This window comes from Chamaea fasciata, unplaced genomic scaffold (genome assembly GCF_029207755.1).
Source record: "Chamaea fasciata isolate MVZ Bird 193981 ecotype frontalis unplaced genomic scaffold, bChaFas1.0.hap1 SCAF_2, whole genome shotgun sequence".
Lineage (NCBI taxonomy): Eukaryota > Metazoa > Chordata > Aves > Passeriformes > Sylviidae > Chamaea > Chamaea fasciata.
Genome location: NW_027094087.1, coordinates 93,039,682 through 93,059,016, shown reverse-complemented (window position 1 = coordinate 93,059,016; position 19,335 = coordinate 93,039,682). Strand labels below are relative to the sequence as shown.

The following is a 19,335-nucleotide window of genomic DNA, read 5'->3' as shown; positions in this document are numbered from 1 at the left end:
CTCCCACGCGAGTGGAAAGACCAGCTCTTCTCAGGGCTGTTACCGTGCAGCCGCGGTGGGGGGCCGGCTGCCACTTCGCAAGGGCCCCATCGCTCATTTTTAACTTTCTCCGAGAAGCGGACGGGAGCGTCCCAGGCATCCCTGCAACACTGAGGGAGCGCGGGGCAGTCGCGGCAGCCGTCGGCACCTCCCTCCACCCCGTTCCCCGCCGCGCTGCCCCTCGGGCAGGACGCAGGATGGGGAAAGAGCAGAGAGCGCCGGGGCCGTCACACAGTCCGGGCCGTGCCCGCGGCGCGGGCCGCGCTCCCGCTGTGCGGCGGGGCCGCGCTTCCCCCGGCCCCGCCCCGCCCCGCCCCGCCAGCCCTCAGCGGGACGGTGCCGCAGCGGCAGCGGCAAACCCCGCCCTCCGCCCCGCGTGTGGCGCGGCTGGGCGCACCCTCGCCATTGTCTGCGCGGCGGTCCCTGCCTGCTGCGGGCACCGGCGGGCGGCGCGGCGCTTGTGGCCGCGATGCTGAAGGGCTGCGCGCCCCCTCAGACGCGGCAGCGAGCTCCAGCCCTGGGGAGCAGCCAGCCCGCCTGCTGAAGCCTGAAACTTTGCGTCCCTGCCGCTCCCTCTCCTCCCTTTTCCTCTCGCCCTTCTCCATGCGCTGAGCGGCCGCGGGGCGCCCGCCCGGCCCCATGGACGCCTTCAGCGCTGCCAAGGCCAAGATGGGGGCGAAGAGCGGCGGCGAGGCGGCGGCGGCGGGAGTGGCCGCGCCTCAGCCCGCCGTGCCGGCCCCCAGCCCCGCCGGTCCCGGCTCGCCCGCCGCGCTTGAGCCCGCTGCCTACAAGCTGGAGGACCTGGAGACGCTGGCCACCGTGGGTGAGTGCGGGGAGGAGGGGAACAAAGGAGCTGCCGAGGTGCCTGTCTGCGACCGTCCCTGGCGGGAGGAGGTGCCCGAACAGCTGGCTGCCCCCTTCCCGAGCGCCCTCTTTTTTGTGGTTTTTTCTCTCCGCCTTCCCCTCCCTGCTCCGCTCCCATTTCTCCCGCCGCGCCGCCGCTGGCCGGTGTTAGGGCAGCTGGGGTGCCGGTGGTGGCTGTAGGTGGCTGTGGGCGGCTGACGAGGACGCGCCGCAGCCTCCGCGCAGTTGGGGAGCCGCGCTGCGGGGGCATTGTACGGGCATTGCACGGCCCCGGTGCTGCCGTGCCACCGGCTCCGGTGGCCAGAGCTGCAGCAGAGCGAGCCTGTACCCGAAACAGGGTTTGGCTTGTCTGTGATATGAGTACTGCCACTGCTGAAGCTGAAAGATCTTTTGGTATAAAACCTGGTTTATCTGGTTTAACTTCACTTACCTGCATCATGATAAAAAATTCATCATTTAAATTAGTTGTCGGGCCAGGGAAGAGATCAAACAGGTTAGCCGAATGCAGCTGAGTGTATGTCAAACCCCGGCATGCTGTTGCCCTGAATACTGATGCAAAGATGCTTTGCGTGTGTAGAATTTTGGTAGAAGGTAAGGTCTCATCTCACAAGTACCACACTTATTAAAACTGCCTGTAGGCAGTGGCATTACAGAGTAAATGCATGTGCCTAATAAACAGGCATTTCAGACATCAGTGATGATGTTCGTGGTGTTCATGTGTGCTGTATCTTTACATTCTGTTTGGACATACATACTGACAGTTGCATATGGTTTTGCACCTGGTTTCTTGTATCTTCAACTGCAGAGGAAGTTTTATTCACTTTTTAATTATAGGAGTGTGAAATTACTTTGGATAGATTTATTCCAGTAAATAACGTGATGTAAATCTTAATTTCCCCTAAGCTCTCTTCAGCCAAAAAGGTGTGATATAAACCCTTTCTTAGGGAAGTTGATGGCTTTAAACATGGAATTGGAAAGGCCCAAGAGCGTTGTTGTCAGTGAAGAATACATTATCTTTTCTTGAAGTGCGTTGTGTTTTGAGATAATATTCCACTTTGAAATGTGGGCAGACATTTCATTGATAAATTGTTTGAGATTATTAAGAGGCTTCATGAAAGGTTTGTGATGTGTTTTTTCCCTCCAGAAGTGGTTGCTTTTCTTCATTACATCATGACCATGTGGATACAGTAGTCATCACTGAGGATTAAGACTTTGGGTGAAATGCAGATTGCAGAAAAATAGTAATTTTTAAGGAAGACAGAGTAGTCATGGAAATATTCCTGCAGCCAATGAAGAAATGTGAAAATAATCTTGGTGTCAACCTTAAGCAGCATACCATTATTAGAGTGTTCTTTAAGATGCTTTTTAGAGGCTAAGGAAAGAGAAACTTGTGATTCCACAGGATTTAAAGAGAGACTTTAAAAAAGTAAGGGACTGCCTGTTACAAAGAAACAGAGAAAGAAATAAAAGGTAAAAAGGAGCAGATAGGTCCCTGTCAAGGCACTGACAGAAAACAGGGTCTCCCTTCATCCTCTGTCTTCCACTGCTTGATTTTTTTTTTCTTTTCTTTTTGTCTCAGCTAGCTCTGTCTGAAAAGATGGCCAGTCTTTGTATCTCTTTTGAACTGCGTCATTGCTCATTTTATAGGGGGGGGGAAAAAAAAAAAAACAAAACTGGAAAGGTATAAAAGGTATAAACCTGTGCACAGATAAATACATAAGGCCTTACCTTGTCAAAGAAACTGAGATGGCTTGAAGTTGGTTCAAAAATGAACTTATGACATGCCGGTGTGCTTTTGTAGAAGTCTGTGAGAGGGACAGGGTCTAGCTCCTGACCAGAAAGCAATGTTGTAACCTCAAAGTGATACTGAAACTGAGCACGTGAATACCTGCTCTGAGTGGCCAAGTTTATGAAAGATGCAGTGCCAGTAATGTTGCTGGAGTGCATCAGGGATGTGAGGCAGTTAGTCTGTGGTTGGGCTGCTCTGTGTGCACCTGCTGATGTGAAGTACTGGAGACCTGATTTGAATGGGCTGCAAGTTAAATCAGCGCAAAATACTGCAAGGTAGGAGAGTGGATTTGTAGTTGAGCTTGAGAAACTTTTTTGCTTGGGTTAAACCTTTTTTAATTCAGTTAGTTAAGTACACTGTAGGTCTATATCACATGTACTCAAGGAGTATATCTACAGTTCTCTTGAGCAGTTGGTTTAAGTCACTATTACCTTATCCTCCATTTTGATCTCCCTGCACAAATAGAGGGGATTAATGTCATCAGTTTCACTACAGCACTTTGGAGTTGTTTGCAGTGTGAATGCTCTGATAAGGATAACCATTTTCTTTCTGCTGATGTTCTTGAAAGCTGTGTGCTCTGAGATAATTTGGGATGTTTGGGGATGGGAGGGGAAATACCCAAAAATTACATAACAGGAAGTTCTGGTATTTCCTTCACTAGAATCATTGCTTATAGATATACGTAGGCTTAGAAATAGTTATGGCCTTGGAAACTATCAGCTTGAGAAAGTTGAAAGTCAAAATAGGGAGGTGAGTTCCATGCTCTCGCAGCTGTTTGTGATTAATATTTAAGGTAACAGAATTGTGTATCTGTGAGATTGTAGTCATCCATGGCTTTATGCAGCTTCTCTCTGAGGATGGAATAAAATCCATGTTAAAAAAAATAAAAAAGTTGAATGCAATACCTGCTTTGAATATACCAACTACTGTTTTAAGTATCCTTCATAGTCTCAGAGGATTAAAATCTCTCTCTTAAGCTGGCCACCATAATGCAGGCTGGATTGCGTGTCTTCTCTGTGATTTCTGTTGGGATGCTGTGCCTGGTTTAGCAAAGAACTCAATGGAAAGGTGGGAAGATCAAAAGGGAAGTACAGCATAATGATTCAGAGGACATTTATTTCCCCCCAAACATCCCAGGACTCAACCTTTGTTTGGATGTTTCTGGGCCCTTTGTTAAAAGGCAATTGGGGCAGAGTTTGGAGTGCAAGTTTGCTTTGGCGGGAAGTGCCTTAATATTTAGTTGATAAAGTGAAGTTATGGCTTTGGGGAGGGCACAGGACTGGAGCACATACTGGTTTCTGGCACTAAGAGAAGTTAAACAGGAAAAATATTTCTTTAGGGGTACTTCCTGAGGGGTTGAAGATGTGGCTTTGAACCTTTGAAGTGTATGGGTTATTTAACTAGTCTTGTATGAAAGTTGAACACTCTTGCTCTGGAGCCGTTGAAGGTGCCTGGTTGTCCACATCTTGTTTTGAATTAATTTTCCTTTCAAAGGAGGTTGAAATACGAATGTTTGCTCAGCACACTCAGAAACTGCTGTTCAGGCCAGGCTGAAATACTGTGTTAATCTCAGTGAATTTACATACTCAACTGTGCCAAGATTGAGTTCTGTGCTGTACAGAAGCAAAAATTTATATGCCATGACCACCATGTTCATTGAAAGTTTGTGGCCCATGCTTATCTGAACCTATTTCAAATTTCTTGTAGGTCTGGTCAGTGTAAGAAGGAGACTGTGTACACTAATGCCATAGTTTCTGAATCATCCTTGGTTGTGATGAGCATTTAATATGGGCAAAATTCCTGTTCCAGAAGCCAGAGTGCCTGCAGTTGGACACCTGATACATCTCCTGAAATAGAGATGCTAAATTTTTAATTATGCTATAATGAAAAAGTAATTCAGGTAAACTAGAATAAGTAATACAGAAAAACCAGAAAGTACTTCACTTTTGGGTAGGTAAAGGTGGGAAAAGTGTTACATTCCCGGTTGAAATGCATGGTAATGGGAAAGGGAGAAGGAAGAGAGTACCAGGAGGAGAAAGATGACAATTTTTTTTCTTGCCTCTCTCCGTTGAGATCTGTTTCTTGTCCATTTTTCAAAGTGCAATGAATCCCGTAGCAGACTATGTAAATATAAATTTGGAGTTGTGAATCTGTTCAATTGATTGAAATGTTTTAATTAGAGTATTTTTATGCAAAAAGATTCTTTTAAACTACTGTTCCCATGCAGTGCTTTACACTAAACAAATGCAGAATAAAAATTTGAGCATACCAGGATTTTCATTTTATGCACATGGGAAAATTTTAAAAAGTTCATGGGAAAAATGAGGTGCTACGTATTTTCAAATACTTAATTTCTCTATTTTCACACACAAAATATGCTAGCCAAAGATATTTCAAGTGGCATTGTATCAGCATGACAGTAGGTACACAGTTGTAGTCTAATGCCAGAGAATTGTCTAAGAAATTGTGCCTCAGAGTAGCCAAGATCTTAACATGAAAAGAATGCTGGTTTTTTTTTTTTTTTCCCCCCTTTTCTTGGAGGCTTAAATTAGTTCAGTTTCTTACCAAGTGTTATTTTTGGTTTCACTACCAAGGTTGTCACCTATTTTAAATTTTCTAAGGGATGTATGAGCATTTTTTCCCTGTTTTGTCACATTTTCTTGATACTGAGATGATAAATAATAATCCATGATTTTGCTTGGCAATGTTCTTAAATACCACAAGTTTTGAAAGAAAACATGGTCTGAATGTTGTGTCTGTAATGGTGACCTGAATTCACCATTACCTTTGTACATCATTGAGGCTTTAGTCATAAAGCTAAATTACTTGGATTTTGTTTTCACTCTCTGTATTTCTTACTTCGTTTTTCCCTTCCACAAAATGACACTTGTCCCAAAATAAATCATTATTATTATAGCTGCTGTTGTAGAGAGAAATGACCAGGTGTGACTCAGCTTTCTTCCCTTGCTTTTCCTGTTACTCCACTACTGAGGTGAATTTCAATACCATAATGTTTATTGTAGATTAGACAGGTTCTTTCCCATAAGTTTCTTGTTCTCTTTAGGATAGAAAAAAATGGATTGAAACAAATATTCTCTTTTATCTTTCAGAGAGGTCAGAAAAGTGAAAGTGTATGGAAGAAGTCTGAACATGTGAAAATTGAAAGTTCACATTTCTGCTTTTCTATCTTCAGTGTTAAAAATCAGTCTTGAGGTAAATTGTTAGTGTCTGCCTGTCACCTGTTTCTTTTGTCTGAATCTAGTTTAGATATTTAATTGATTGCAGAAAGAAGTTCAGTATTTTTTTTCTGATGTTGTGAATTTGACAGTGTGTTCTAGAATAGGCTTTGACACTCAAATATACTTTTTGAAGATAAGTAATTTAAGTCCTATAAATAGCCCAGAGATGCCCAGAAGTGCTTTTTGCAATGCAAATAATCAAATAATCTGGAACCCAACTAGTACTAAGATTTCAGAAATAAGAAGCATGCAAAACTCACCCACAAAATCAAAAGCACCTAACACCACACCTTTCCCCTGCTGAGTTTACACTTAAAAAACCCTAATGTACCAGGTGAAAATACTTGGGAAAATATCTCTGTTAAGCCTTGTGTCTCAGCCCAAACTGAACAAGATAAGAAACCTGCAGAGAAATAGTGATATTAATTACTTTTTTTTTTTCTTTTTCCTTCTTCAGTGGGCAGAAACAGGAACTTTAAAGTACTAGAGGTTGAAAGTATGTAGGTTCGTAGGGCTCAACTCAATTTTTTCTATGTTTAGCTTCCTGAGTGTGCATGTCTGGACTGTTTGTAGTGGACAGGGAGAGCAGCCTTTGGGAGATGACTGCCTTGATATTTTGGCTTTCATGTAAGGAAAACTTAGCAAAACAAATCCCTTCCTAAAGTGTGTTTAAGCCTGGTTTGGTCTACTTTTAAGAGTAATAGGCAGTGTAATTAGGAAAAAAAAAAAAAAAAGACAAGTGTGGTGAAATTTAAATACCATTTTGTTTATTATGAGAGACATTGAGGTGTATGTGGCAATGAAGAGTGAATTTTTGTGAACTAAAAGACAGGAATCTGTTTTTACCTTCCAAAGTCTTTTCTGGGCATAAGCTGTTTTTAATCAAATTATTTAGCTCACTGTAGTTCCCTTCCTGTAGACACTTAGAGTGTAAAACATTTTCAGTATTAGCTTGTACTACTTAGGAGTAATTTAACTTATTATCTTTACTTGGGAAAGCATCCTTTCACCTCTGCAGTGTTTTAGAGGGTTTTTTAGCAGCTTCAAATTGGTAAGTAAAATTTTGCTGGTTACTGGGTGTTAGTGTGCACCTAGGATATTTAGGGTAGAACAATTCTCAGAATTAGACTATTTCCCCTTTCCCATAGGAAGACTGTCTTTCAATTGGCTCAACAAGTGTTGATTTCTTTTATATTAAGAAATAAAGAAGGGAGAGATATATGATAAAACCTTCTTTGCCAATAAAGTTCAGTTTGTGAACTGCACTGTTTGCACTTCACATTAGAGCACTGGTTTGGTTTCTTGTATAAAATGCAGATTTTTTAAAAATCCTTATTTTTGATACTGGAGTGGATCAAAGATGGAAATCTGTGATTCTGTGATTTCACGACCAATCTGTAATTTGGTCATGAAAACTTTCCACTTAGCTGCCCTTTTTTTCTGGACTGTCTCTTCACTGACATCCCAGCTTGGAGCAGTTGCTAGCTGATCTGTTAATTGATTGACAGTAACTTTTGTGTAAATGTGTTGTCATTTTTTGCCAGGGAATCAATTGGTCTGCTTCAATATGTTTCAAATCAGACAAATCGTGTGTGTGTGTGTTATTTATTTATTGATAATTGAGGCACATGAAATTTAAATGAATGAGGCATCCTTTTCATGTCACTGTACTGTATGGTATAAGCTATTTCTGTGTGCTACTGATGGTGATGGAATGTGAGACTCGGCTGCTGGGTTGATCTGATCAGTGGAACCATTCCCAAAGTATCTGGTTTTCTAGTCTTGTGACTGTTTGTTAGGGAGAGTATTTCAAGCCCTTATGCCAACAAGGTATCTTGTCTGTATATCAAGAGACTAATTTTTATGTGAAATCTTTGCTCTTGTTTCTTTTCTGGATATTTGGTTTTAATATCACCTACAGCTTTCTCTATTGGATTAGACATAATATATGTAAATATGTATATATATTTAAGTTTGTACAAACTCATAAATTGTAAGTTTTACTATTCTGCAGCTTGATAGAGGGAGAGTGAGAATATGTAATTCTTCTCCTCTTTTTCTGTCAGCATATTTGGATTTCTGAATGGCTATCACACCAAATCTTTATTTCTAGAGACTATTCGTGCAGTACCTACAGCATGCAGGAATGGGTTTTTTATTTAATTTTTAGGCTAGGATATTTTTTACTTCCTTAAAGGATTGGTTCTGAGCTAATTTTTCATGGAAATTCATGTTCCTGTTATTTGTTAATCTGATTCTAATATGCAATTTGTATATTCGAGTGTAATTATTTATATTTTGTATTTATTGGAGTACTGGAGAAAGGCAACTCAAAGCAGAAGAGCTGTATATTATAAACAATTGTCTGCAATTTTAACCTGTGACTTAGATGTGTTGTTTTTTGTATTTAGTCTCGATATTGTCTAAGGCATATTTTTAAAAGCACTAAAGCTAACAATGTAGTAAATTATTTTGCCTGGAAAATGCGATTATAGAACTTCTGACGTTGTCTAATACAAGAGGAAATCAGGTGAAGGTGCGGAGGTGTGGGATTTTTTTGTTTTGTTTTTTGTTTGGTTGGTTTTCTTATTGTTTCTTTACATGATTCTTACCAAGGAGGTAAGGGCTGATTACCAAAATCCTATAAAATGACAGTTGAAGTTGTCCATTATGCTGTGTTTTTTAATGAGTTTTAAAATTATTCTTTGCTAAAATGTAGCTTCTTAGAGAGCATTCTTGGTGTTTGTTAAAGTGTTATGTTTGTGTTGGGGAATATGGTGACTCAGAGCAATTTGAAATATAATAGTAATGACTGCCATTATTGTTGAAGGTGCAGGGTGCTCTCTGGATGGAAACAAAACGTCTAGTTAGTACTGCTTTTTATGCCTCTCAGGTATTGCTCCAGTCAGTAAATTAAATGCTGTGAAATGATTTAGGTAGATCTTAAGGGAACTATCCCTCTACAGACTCTTCTAAAAACATGCTAAACTGGGTATAAGATTTTTACTTTGCTGATCTGCTAATGAGGATGCTGTAATAGCTATATGGATGGCAAATATAAAAATGAAGGCAGGCTGGTGACTGACTGTGTTCATATTGAACTTCTGGTTGCTGTAATAGCAGACTCCTCGTGCCACCTGCCCCAAAACTGATGACAGACTTCTGGCTTCAGACCTCTTCCCTCCCAGCCTGGAGTGGCTTCCTATAGCTCTTGGGTGCAGGAGATGATAGCCTGTACAGTTTTAATTTGCATGGCCTGCCAAAAATAACTTCAAGAGTATGCATTGTAAAATTTTTTGTTTTCAGGAAGATTAGAGGGTAACTTGTTGTCTGTCCCTGGAGAACAAACAAGGAGGACAATGCTGGCCAGTCTGTTTCTAAACTGGGATTCTTGTCCCCTCTTTTATGAAAATTTTTCAGGTTGAATGTCATTATGTTAAGTTAGTGTTCTGAGGCCATTAAAATCTTCCTGACTTCTGTGACTTTCAAAGGCCTATAAAAACTTTGGCAGTGTATCTTTATTTAAGACACCCAGTTGTAACACTCAGAAGTGGTGAATTTAGAATTTGTGGTGAAGCAGCAACATTTTTCTTCCTCCTTTTTTAGTAACCAATACAGTTCAATTCCCATATTTGTAGAAATGGTTCATTCTTTTGTATATTTGGAAATAATGGAATTTGGGTTATAAGAAATTTAAAAACATTTCTAAAATTTTCCCAGTATTGCACCTTAATTCAAATTATTTTATTTGAATGCTTTTCTACATCTCTTCTAGTATTTTACAGTGGGGAGCTGTTGTCCCTTGGATCTGTTTATGGAAAGTTTTTCTTGATTAAAGTTGGGTTTGTTTTGTTTGTTTTTTCTGCTATAAATGCCAGCTGGGAAGAAGCTGTGAGAAAGAGTGTGTCCTACAAGACAGCGCCATTAGAAGGAAAAACAAAAGTAACTGAGAAGAGACTTGGAAGGAATCTGAAAAAAACCCCATAACAGTTAATGAAAAATATTATCAAAACCATGGAGATATATTTCTTCAGGGGGGTGAAAGCTTTTTAATTTTTTTTTATTTCAATTTTACACATTCATTTAGATTTATACGTTCATCACTTGAAAATAAGACAAATTGGGGCATATCTAATCCTGATGCTGTAAAGCTTATGACATCTACCCATTTTAAATATTTTAATAAATAAATTATATTCTTTGTTCTAATAAGTGAAGAGTTTCTATATTTACCTCAATCCTTTATCTGCAACATTTGACTTACTGTAAAATAGAAGATTTTGGTGTCAGTGGTGATAATTTTTTGCCACCTTGGTTTTTAGGCAACTTAAATTTTTCAGTGCTCCTAGACCACTGTTGGTTGTGAATTAGACAGAGTACAACCTGGTTTGTTTGATTTGACATAATTCTGTGAAAACTTTTTTTTAAATACTTTAGAACATGAAACATGTATGATTTGTGCTGTCTGCAAGTGATATTTCTTATCAGTGAATTCTTGATCTGTCGAGAGGAGCTTGCAATACATGCTAATCATAAATAGAGAGGTGGCATTGTGAAATGATAAATGAGGAAGATAACTGCTTTTGTGACTAATTAACCAGTGTCTCAGCAAGCAGTCGTTTATCCTGACAGGTTTGCAGGTAAACCCAGCTAACTTAAATCTGAACAGGGGTTGGTTTCATAGTTATCAATTTGGTGGCTTAGTGTCTACCTGTTTCACATTGCTTTTAAGAGTTTCTCGTGAGTGTACCGTGGTGATAAACTTCTGCCATATAGATAATTTTGTCTTTAAACTGCAAGTGAAATGCTTTGGCATAGTATTTGGAGACAAGGGTTTACACTTCTGTGTTAAATATTCTTTTAGAATTTTACTGACTTTGTGTGATTGCTATTTGCATTTTGAAAAAGGTTTCTTGGTGAAATGAGGACTTACCAGAAGAAATTAATAATAAGAAAAGGCTGGCAGGCAGTGGAGATGAATTCTTATGTAAGGCTACACCTTTAGTACAGAATGTTGGAGTTCCTACTAAAAATGGTGTTGGAAAAAGAAAGGATAAGGGGGCTTAATGATGTTTGAGACGCTTCCATTTTGTTTAGGGGGGGTTTGTATTTCCTGGATAATTGCTTCTTTTCGGGGCAAAACCAGGAGAACTGAGTGAAAGAGTAACTAGGAACACAGATTGACACAGAATCACTAGGTTGGAAGAGACCTTCAAGATCATTGAGTCCATGCCCTAACACTCAACTAAACCATGGCACCAAGTGCCACATCCAGTCTTTTTTTAAACACATCCAGGGATGGTGACTCCACCACATCCCTGGGCAGACCATTCCAGTATTTTATCACTTTCCATAAAAAACTTTTTTCTAGTATCCAACCTGTATTTCCTGTGGTGCAGCTGGAGACTGTGTCCTCTTGTTCTGTCAGTTGCTGCCTGGAGAAGGAGACCAACCCCCACCTGGCTACAGCCGCCTTTCAGGGAGTTGTAGAGGGTGATAAGGTCACCTCTTTGCTCCAGGCTAAACAATCCCAGCTCCTTCAGTAGTTCCTCACAGAGTTTGTATTCTAAGCCCCTCACCAGCCTTGTTGCCTCCTCTGGACACACTCAGTGTCTCAACATCCTTCCTAAACTGAGAGCCCAGAACTGGGCACATCACTCAAGGTGTGGCCTCACCAGGGCCGAGTACAGGGGAATAATGACCTCCCTGCTCCTGCTGGCCACATCATTCCTGATCCAGGCCAGGATGCCACTGGCCTTCTTGGCCATCAGGGCACACTGCTGGATCATGTTCAGCTGCTGTCACCAGCACCCCCAGGTCCCTTTCTGCCTGGGCACTGTCCAGCCACAACATCCCCAGCCTATAACATTGCAGGGGGTTATTGTGGCCAAAATGTAGGACTCAGCACTTGGACTTACTAAATGTCATCTTACTGGACTCTGCCCATCCATCCAACGTTCCAGGTCTCTCTGGAGAGCCCTCCTACCTTCCAACAGATCGACACACGCTCCCAGCTTAGTGTCATCAGCAAATTTACTAATGAAAGACTCAATCCCCTCATCCATATGGTCAATAAAAATATTGAACAGAACTGGCCCCAGCACAGACCCCTGAGAGACACCACTGGTGACTGGCCCCCAGCTGGATGCAGCACCACTCACCACCACTCTCTGGGCCTGGCCATGCAGCCAGTTCCTAACTCGGCAAAGAGTGCTCCTGTCCAAGCCATGGGCTGCCAGCTTTTCCAGGACTGTGCTGTGGGAGACAGTGCTTAAGGCCTTGCTGGAGTCCAAATAGACAATATCCACAACCTTTCCTGCATCCACAGCCTTTCCTGCATCCACCCAGAGGGTCCCATGGTCATAAAAGGAGACCAGGTTGGTCAAACACGACCTACCCCTCCTAACCCCCATGCTGGCTGGGTCTGATACCCTGGCCATCCTGGAAGTCCTGCCTAATGACACTCAATATAAACTGGTCCTTTACCTTACCAGGTACTGAGGTCAAACTAATTGGCCTGTAGTTACCAGGATCCTCCTTTCTACCCTTTTTGTGAAAGGGTGTCACGTTGGCCAGCTTCCAGTGATCTGGAACCTCACCAGTGAGCCAGGACTGTTGGTGAATGATGGAGAGTGGCTTTGCAAGCTCCTCTGCCAGCTCCCTCATCACCCTGGGTGGATCCCACCTGGTCCCATAGATTTATGAACATCCAAGCAACTCAGCAGTTCTCTGACTGCCTCCTCCTGGATAACAGGGGGACTGTTCTGCTCCCTGACACCATCTGCCAACCCAGCAGGACAGATGTCCTGAGGACAACCTGCCTTCCCACTAAAGACTGAGGCAAAGAAGGCACCACTGCCTTCTCATCTGCAGTTACTAAGATCCCTCCTGTATCCAGTAGAGAACAAAGGTTGGTGTTTCCCTTCCTTTTGCCGTTAATATATTTGGAAAAACATTTTTATAACCCTTATGAAAGTTGCCAAATTAAGTTTGAATTGAGCATTGCCCCCCCCCCCCCCCCCGCCCATTTTTTTTCCTACATGCCCTAGCAACCCTCTTAAATAGTTCCTGAGAGACTTGACCCTCTTTCGAAAGATGATACATCCCCTTTTTGTTCTTAAGTTCCTTCAAAACCTTATTGCCCATCCAGGCTGGATAGTTGCCTTATTGACTCTATTTTTGGGACAGTCTGTTTCTGTGCCTTCATGATCTCTGTTTTGAAGCACATCCTCCTTTCCTGGATTCCTTTGTTGTAAGTGAAGAAACTGATGTCACTAGTTCTTGATTTGGTAAGTTTATCTACATGTGTTTTTGCTGGGTAATACTGGGTATGCAATGTCATCTATTCATGTGGAAATAAAACAGCTATGGCAGTTTTGTCTTGGATTGTCTGATACGCTCAGGTTGGGCACTCCTGCATGAAATATGTCCGGTTTATGTCCTGTAATAAAATATATTGATAAAATACGTTTTGACATCTAAAATATTTGTACAAACGGGAGAAAAACTCTTATTGGCATTTGTCTGTATGGAGAGATTCAAAACTCTGTGTCCTCCCGTGATAGCTGATTTCTAGTCTGATTGGCTTTCATGTTTGATAGAAATGTTAAGAGCTGCACTGTTGGAGAACAACCACAATTTTGTTGCTAGGCTTCCTTTGCTTCTCTGAAATATGATTCTTGATATAGAATTGAACAGTGATTGTAGTAATAGGACAGAAGAAGAAAAGCCATCTAGAAATGTAAGGCCACTTGGGGAGCGGGGAGCAAAGATCACTTTCCTTTGGAGAACCTTCCACAGTATAGTTGGTTAAGTTTTATAAGCAAGACAAGTCCTTTTCTATTTTTTTTTTTTTGGGGGGGGGGGGTGGGAGGGGAAGGAGTGGAAGCTATTTAATAATTTATAATAAAGTACAGTCATCTCTGAGGAGTTTTGCATGTTGTACACAGACCTCATTTTAAAGACTGAAAGTAAACTTGACTGGAAAGGGCACTATAGTGAAAACAGGTGCTTAGGGACTCTAAACATTGATTATACTTAGTTTGTGTACTGGCATGTCCTACAAAGGATTACATTTTGTTTTTATGTCAAGAAGTATGAAATTTTATTAATCATTGGCAGAGTTTTCTTCTGGTACCTTGTGAGGGGGTGTATTTTGTATAGTGCAGTGCTAGTTTCTTCTTCCATCAGTGAAGTATGAGGACCTCATAGATATGAAACAATATTTTCATCAGTCTCTGTCCTGTCTTCTGAGACTGTTACTTGTTCCTAGGAAATCTGCAAGCATCTGAAACAAGCTTCAGTAACAGTAAATACCTAATATGCCTGGTCATTTTTCTTGTTTGGTTATTTCATCTGTCTTCAGGGAAGAAGTGTGCCTTTTGGCTTTGCTACTGAAAACTTAACATGCTTCACCTTTTGTAAAAAGTGTTAATAGATAATAATATAATAACCATCAGATTACCAGTAGCTTTCAGTTACAACTGATTTAAGTTAAATACTAGCTTCTGAGCAGGCCCAGATAGATTGATTTTGTGTTTATTTCTGATTCTTAAATCTGTCCCTGCCTTCTAACTTTAGCAGCTTTGAGCTTGTGTACTATTTCTGTGAATGTAAATTCTGAATTTTAAATGATATTGAACTGTTTGTTCTTTAAATTGAATACGAATTAAAATACATTTATGTTTAGCTGTGTGCTGTGTCAGCTATAATAGTGAATGACCCTCAGCAAGGATGTTTCAGTGTTGGAGAAACACAGTCTATAAAGGGCACATCAAGTACTCTTGGCATGTGAACTATAGCTCATGAATTCAATTGGCTGTAATTTAATCTACCCTATCCAAGTGGTGTCGGATTTACTATTCATCACTCCTTTCCTGCGGACTGTGGTCTTGTTTTCAAGTGTATCAGACTATCAAGTGTATCAGGTATTTCTGAGGTTGTATGGGGTGAGAGAATTGTAGAGAGTAGTAGTAAGAAGCAACTATGTCTGTAAACAACAGAGTAAATTATCCTGCGTTTGTGTAACTGGGTTCATGAGTATTTACTTACATATGATGTGTGATGAATTCATACATAGGATAGCAGAATAAAATAACAGAAAATCTGAAAGAAAATGTTGATTCTTACCAAAAAAAGTGAACTTGGTTTTATTGTCAAGATTTGAGTAGTCATAAAGTCAGAGAATGCTTTGAAATGATTGCAAGGGCCCTTAAAGACCATCTAGTTCCAACCTTTCTGCTGTGGGCAGGGACACCTTCCACTCGGTCGCTGAAAGCCCTGTCCAAGCTGGCCTCAAACCCTTCCAGGGATGAGGCATCCTCAACTTCTCTGGGCCACCTGAGTGATATAACCTAACATCTGGCCTAAACCTACCCTCTTTCAGTTTGAAGCCATTCCCCCTTGTCCTGTCACTATCTGCCCATGTAAAAAGTAGTGGTTTTGTTTGGGTTTTTTAAGCCCTCTTTAACTGCCGGAAAGCCTCAATAAGGTCTCCCCTGATCCTTGCTTTCTCCAGGCTGAGCAACCAAACTCTCTCAACCTGTCTTCACAGGAGAGGTGCTCCAGCCCTCTGATGACCTTTGTCTCCCTCCTTTGGACCTGTTCTAACAGGTCTGTGTCTTTCTTGTGCTGAGAACCCCAGACCTGGGTATACTCAAGTGGGTTCTTACCAGGGCAGAGTAGAGGGGCAGAGTCCCCTCCCTTGACCTGCTCACCCACACTGCTCGTGATGCAGCCCAGATCCTGGGCTACAAGCATGCATTTCTTGTTAATAATTTCAAATCTGATAAGTTCTTTATTATACACATATATTTACTCTTTAAATATATTTGTTCAGGGAAGCTAGTCATTGCAAATGAGATTTATTCAATAATCTTGTATGTCAACCTTCTTTTTGCATGGAAAAAAATATCTAGCGTACAGAGTTCACTTCTATCTTTGCCTGTTCGTGACATATTGCATCTTTCCACCTGTCTCTTCAGATGTGTTAAATTTGCAAACTGTGTTTAATACAATTTTTTTAAAAATGAATATTGGACTTGGATGATGTTATGCTTAAAGGAAAACAAAAGGAAAGATTGTACAGAAACAATTTCCAGCACAGAAATGCCATCTGGTTATCAGCCAAAAAATCTATCCTTACTGTTGCAAAATGAATGATATTGTTATGATAAATGCCACAGCCTCTGAAACTTACTCTATTATTGACTTGATTTCTCTTTTCTTGTAGAGTTAGTTTCTTAAGAGTCGTTTGGAAAATCAGGGTTGTTTCACGAAAGGAATTTACTGGTAGGTTGTTTCAGTGCACTTTTTCATAAATTCTCAAATGTGCTCATCCTGATCCATTCAAATAATGTCAATTATGTACAGTGTTCTATTTAAAGTCTTATTTGTTGATTTGGATGGGTTCCTTGGGCTTGATATTGAGAGGTAGAATATTGGAGAGAGATTTGATCCCAGTTCTGATATGGGAAGGAAAGTGTGTGCATAAAACTCGGGAAGGTAAAACTGGGAGATTGGTAGAGTGGCTTTTCTTTCCTATTATGGAACTGCATAGTAAAAATAAAAAAATCCCACTATATCCATTCTGTTTTTCAGTCACGTATTCAGTTGGCTGATACAAAGAACAGAATTTAAGCTTAGCCTTATTTTTCTGCATTGTAGAGAGAAAACAGTGACTGGTCCATACAACACTGAATAGCATGAAAAATTACTTGCCATTGGCATGTCTTCAGTAACATTAGGTATTAATACAAGTGATATTTTCAGTCTCTAATTCCATTAGCAATGTAATTCTTTGGCACAATCAAGATGTTTTTCCAAAATGTTTAATTGATATTTGAGAATGGAATTTGGAGACTGGGATTTTGAAACTTAGTATTTGTGTTAGGGCTTTTGTTCCAGTTCTAAATCAAATATAACTTTATTTGGATATTCTAGACTTACTTCCTCTTTCTTGGATAATAGCTCTTTATGTGGAGAATATGGTGATATTGATTCTAGTGCCAAACAATGGTGATTTCATCACCTTATCTTGTACACAGTTACACTAATTTTTGTAAAGGTATACTATGTGAAAATTTGGAAAGGTAATGGAACACATGAAGTAAATTCTAGATACCTAAGGCACTGTTATTCTGTAGTCTCTTGGGAATATCAGTTAATACTGCCTTCTGAATATAAACAAAGCCTTCCCTTTGAGGAATATTTTGTTCCACTCATAAATTCTCAGTGCATTAACCTTTAACCAAATATAAATATATTTGCAGTGCTTGTTCCTGATTGAGATAGTGTTTGAGGAGAAAATTCGTGTGGGCTTGTAGTTTGATTTTGTTTTTGTAAAATTTCATTTACAATTCATAGAATGCAGGACTGTAGTGGCACAGCAACTGTTTGTAACTTGTAGATGCAAAGGAATTATTTGAGTCTTTTGGAAAGGCATTCCTTTTGCTGTGGTTACAATGCTGAGTCATTTGTGCTTCTTATAATAAAATCTCTAGTACTCACTACAATCCAGTCAAAACAAAGATCAAACTAAATAGAATTTTTAGAAAAGGTCATAGTTATATTAGAAATATTTTTCTCTGTCAGCATAATAGCTGAAGTGTGAGAGTAATGTTTTAAATACCTTGTAAGACCATTGTGCTGTATAAACTTGAATAACATGTAAAATTACCGACTATAGAGATCAATTCAAGCTTGCAAATTGGATGTGGTTTGAACTGTGATTATTTGTACACACTGTATCCTCTCTTGTGTGCAATGTTAAACTGTATCAATATTTTGAAAAAATGCTAGATGAATGAACTGACATTGTTAATACCACATTTATGACACTGGGTAAGTAAGTTGGGTAACAGTACTGTAGATTATAAAGCAGTATAGGTATCATTTGGCATAGGTTTCATGACATGGTGCATGAAGAATTTAGTGAGTTGCCAACAATTCTTTTTCAAACCTTGCAAATTTATATATTTCCTTACACAGTTTAGCATATTCTGTTTCAGTGGTTTCTATGTCAGGGTAAGTGTTGTGCACTTATCAGGCCATACAACTTTGAGGTTGGTCTTTTCTGCCTGAATATAGACCTGTGCACTGTAAACAACTGTCAAACCCATGTATATATATGTATGTATAGAGTCAACAGAGGGAAATAGGTACTTCTGTGTTCAGAAATTGGGTGTGTAAAACTACTCTATTGATTACAGAAGTGCCTTTTTTCTCCTCTGTTGACTTGCAGGGGTTTCCACTTGGCTGGTCCAAAGTCAGGCTGTGTAATAAGTGAAGACATTCTGGCTCAGGGTGTTTGGGGAGACTGGTGATTCTTTGTCTATAAGATGGGAGAAATTGTGTCTCTCACCTTGTGTTTGGGGTACATTAATAGCTTGCATACTCTTAGCCTGCAACTTTTCTACTTTCATTATTTTGTATTGTACAAAAAGTTTTTAGAAGTTTCCACTTAAATTGGAACAGGCCAAGAGTAATGACATTTCTTTCAAAGCTTACACTTAGTGTTCTTTTAATGTACAAGCATGAAAAAGATAGTATGAGCTATGTGGTGCTTTGTGGTAATCTCTCTTTAAAAGTGGAAGTTTTACTTCAGTTTTCAAAAATACCAGTCCTAAGGTTTTCTGATATAATGTGAAGACTGGACTTTCTGATGCTTTGAGGTCTTTAACTGCTACCCAATGGTCAGGCTTTGTCTTCAGTGGGAATGGCCAGGCTTTGTCTTCAGTGGGAATGGCCAGAGGTTTTGTTTGTCGTGTTTTTCCATATCCTGAGTTAGCTCTAGGTCAGTTTAAAATTTTAAAAGAAAGTGAAAAGTTTGATTGGAAAAAAAAAAAAATGGAAAAGTAGCTGTTTGCCACCACGGAACTTTGATTTAATTTTGATTTCTGAATATTAGTGTATGAGGTTTTCAACCTGTCCTTTCCTGCTTTCTCAGTTGTGCTGGTATGTGTGTATCCAAGTGTGTTTCTGGACTAGGGCCATCTGTGTTTAATTGTGTGGTAACACAGAAAATAGCAGGGAATAGGTAATCCTGGAACAGTTTTCTATTGGTTGCCTATTTTACCTATTTCCTGAAACTCTTGAGAGAACTAAAATGTACTGAGTCCATTTACATTAAGTCTTAAGTGTAAGTCTTATTTGTCTTCAATCAGAAGCTCTTCAATGTAATTTCAGTCTTACACTTTACAATCATTGTAGTACATATTAACTAAAAAATAGACAATCTGTTTGAAAAGTATTTAAAAATACAGTTTTTGTGCACTGTGTGGGATACTTCCTCTTAATTTTTGTCTGATTTAGCACTGCTTTCAGTGAAGATGGAAGTGAAATGTAATTGAAAGGAGTGTGTTATAAGAGGTACTAGTCCCTCAAAGGCTTCTGTCCAGCACTGGT

General features: G+C 40.2%; 1 protein-coding gene across 1 annotated transcript in view; it reads left to right on the top strand.

Moving 5' to 3' along the window:
- Nucleotides 1–490: 490 nt before the first annotated feature.
- The window catches only part of PRKX (protein kinase cAMP-dependent X-linked catalytic subunit), a 58,072-nt gene continuing 39,227 nt past the window's right edge, over nucleotides 491–19,335 (top strand). The window contains exon 1 of the mRNA XM_066176780.1: nucleotides 491–862. Coding sequence (XP_066032877.1) covers nucleotides 679–862 — 184 coding nt within the window. The 5' untranslated portion in view covers nucleotides 491–678. The remainder of the gene's footprint in view (nucleotides 863–19,335) is intronic.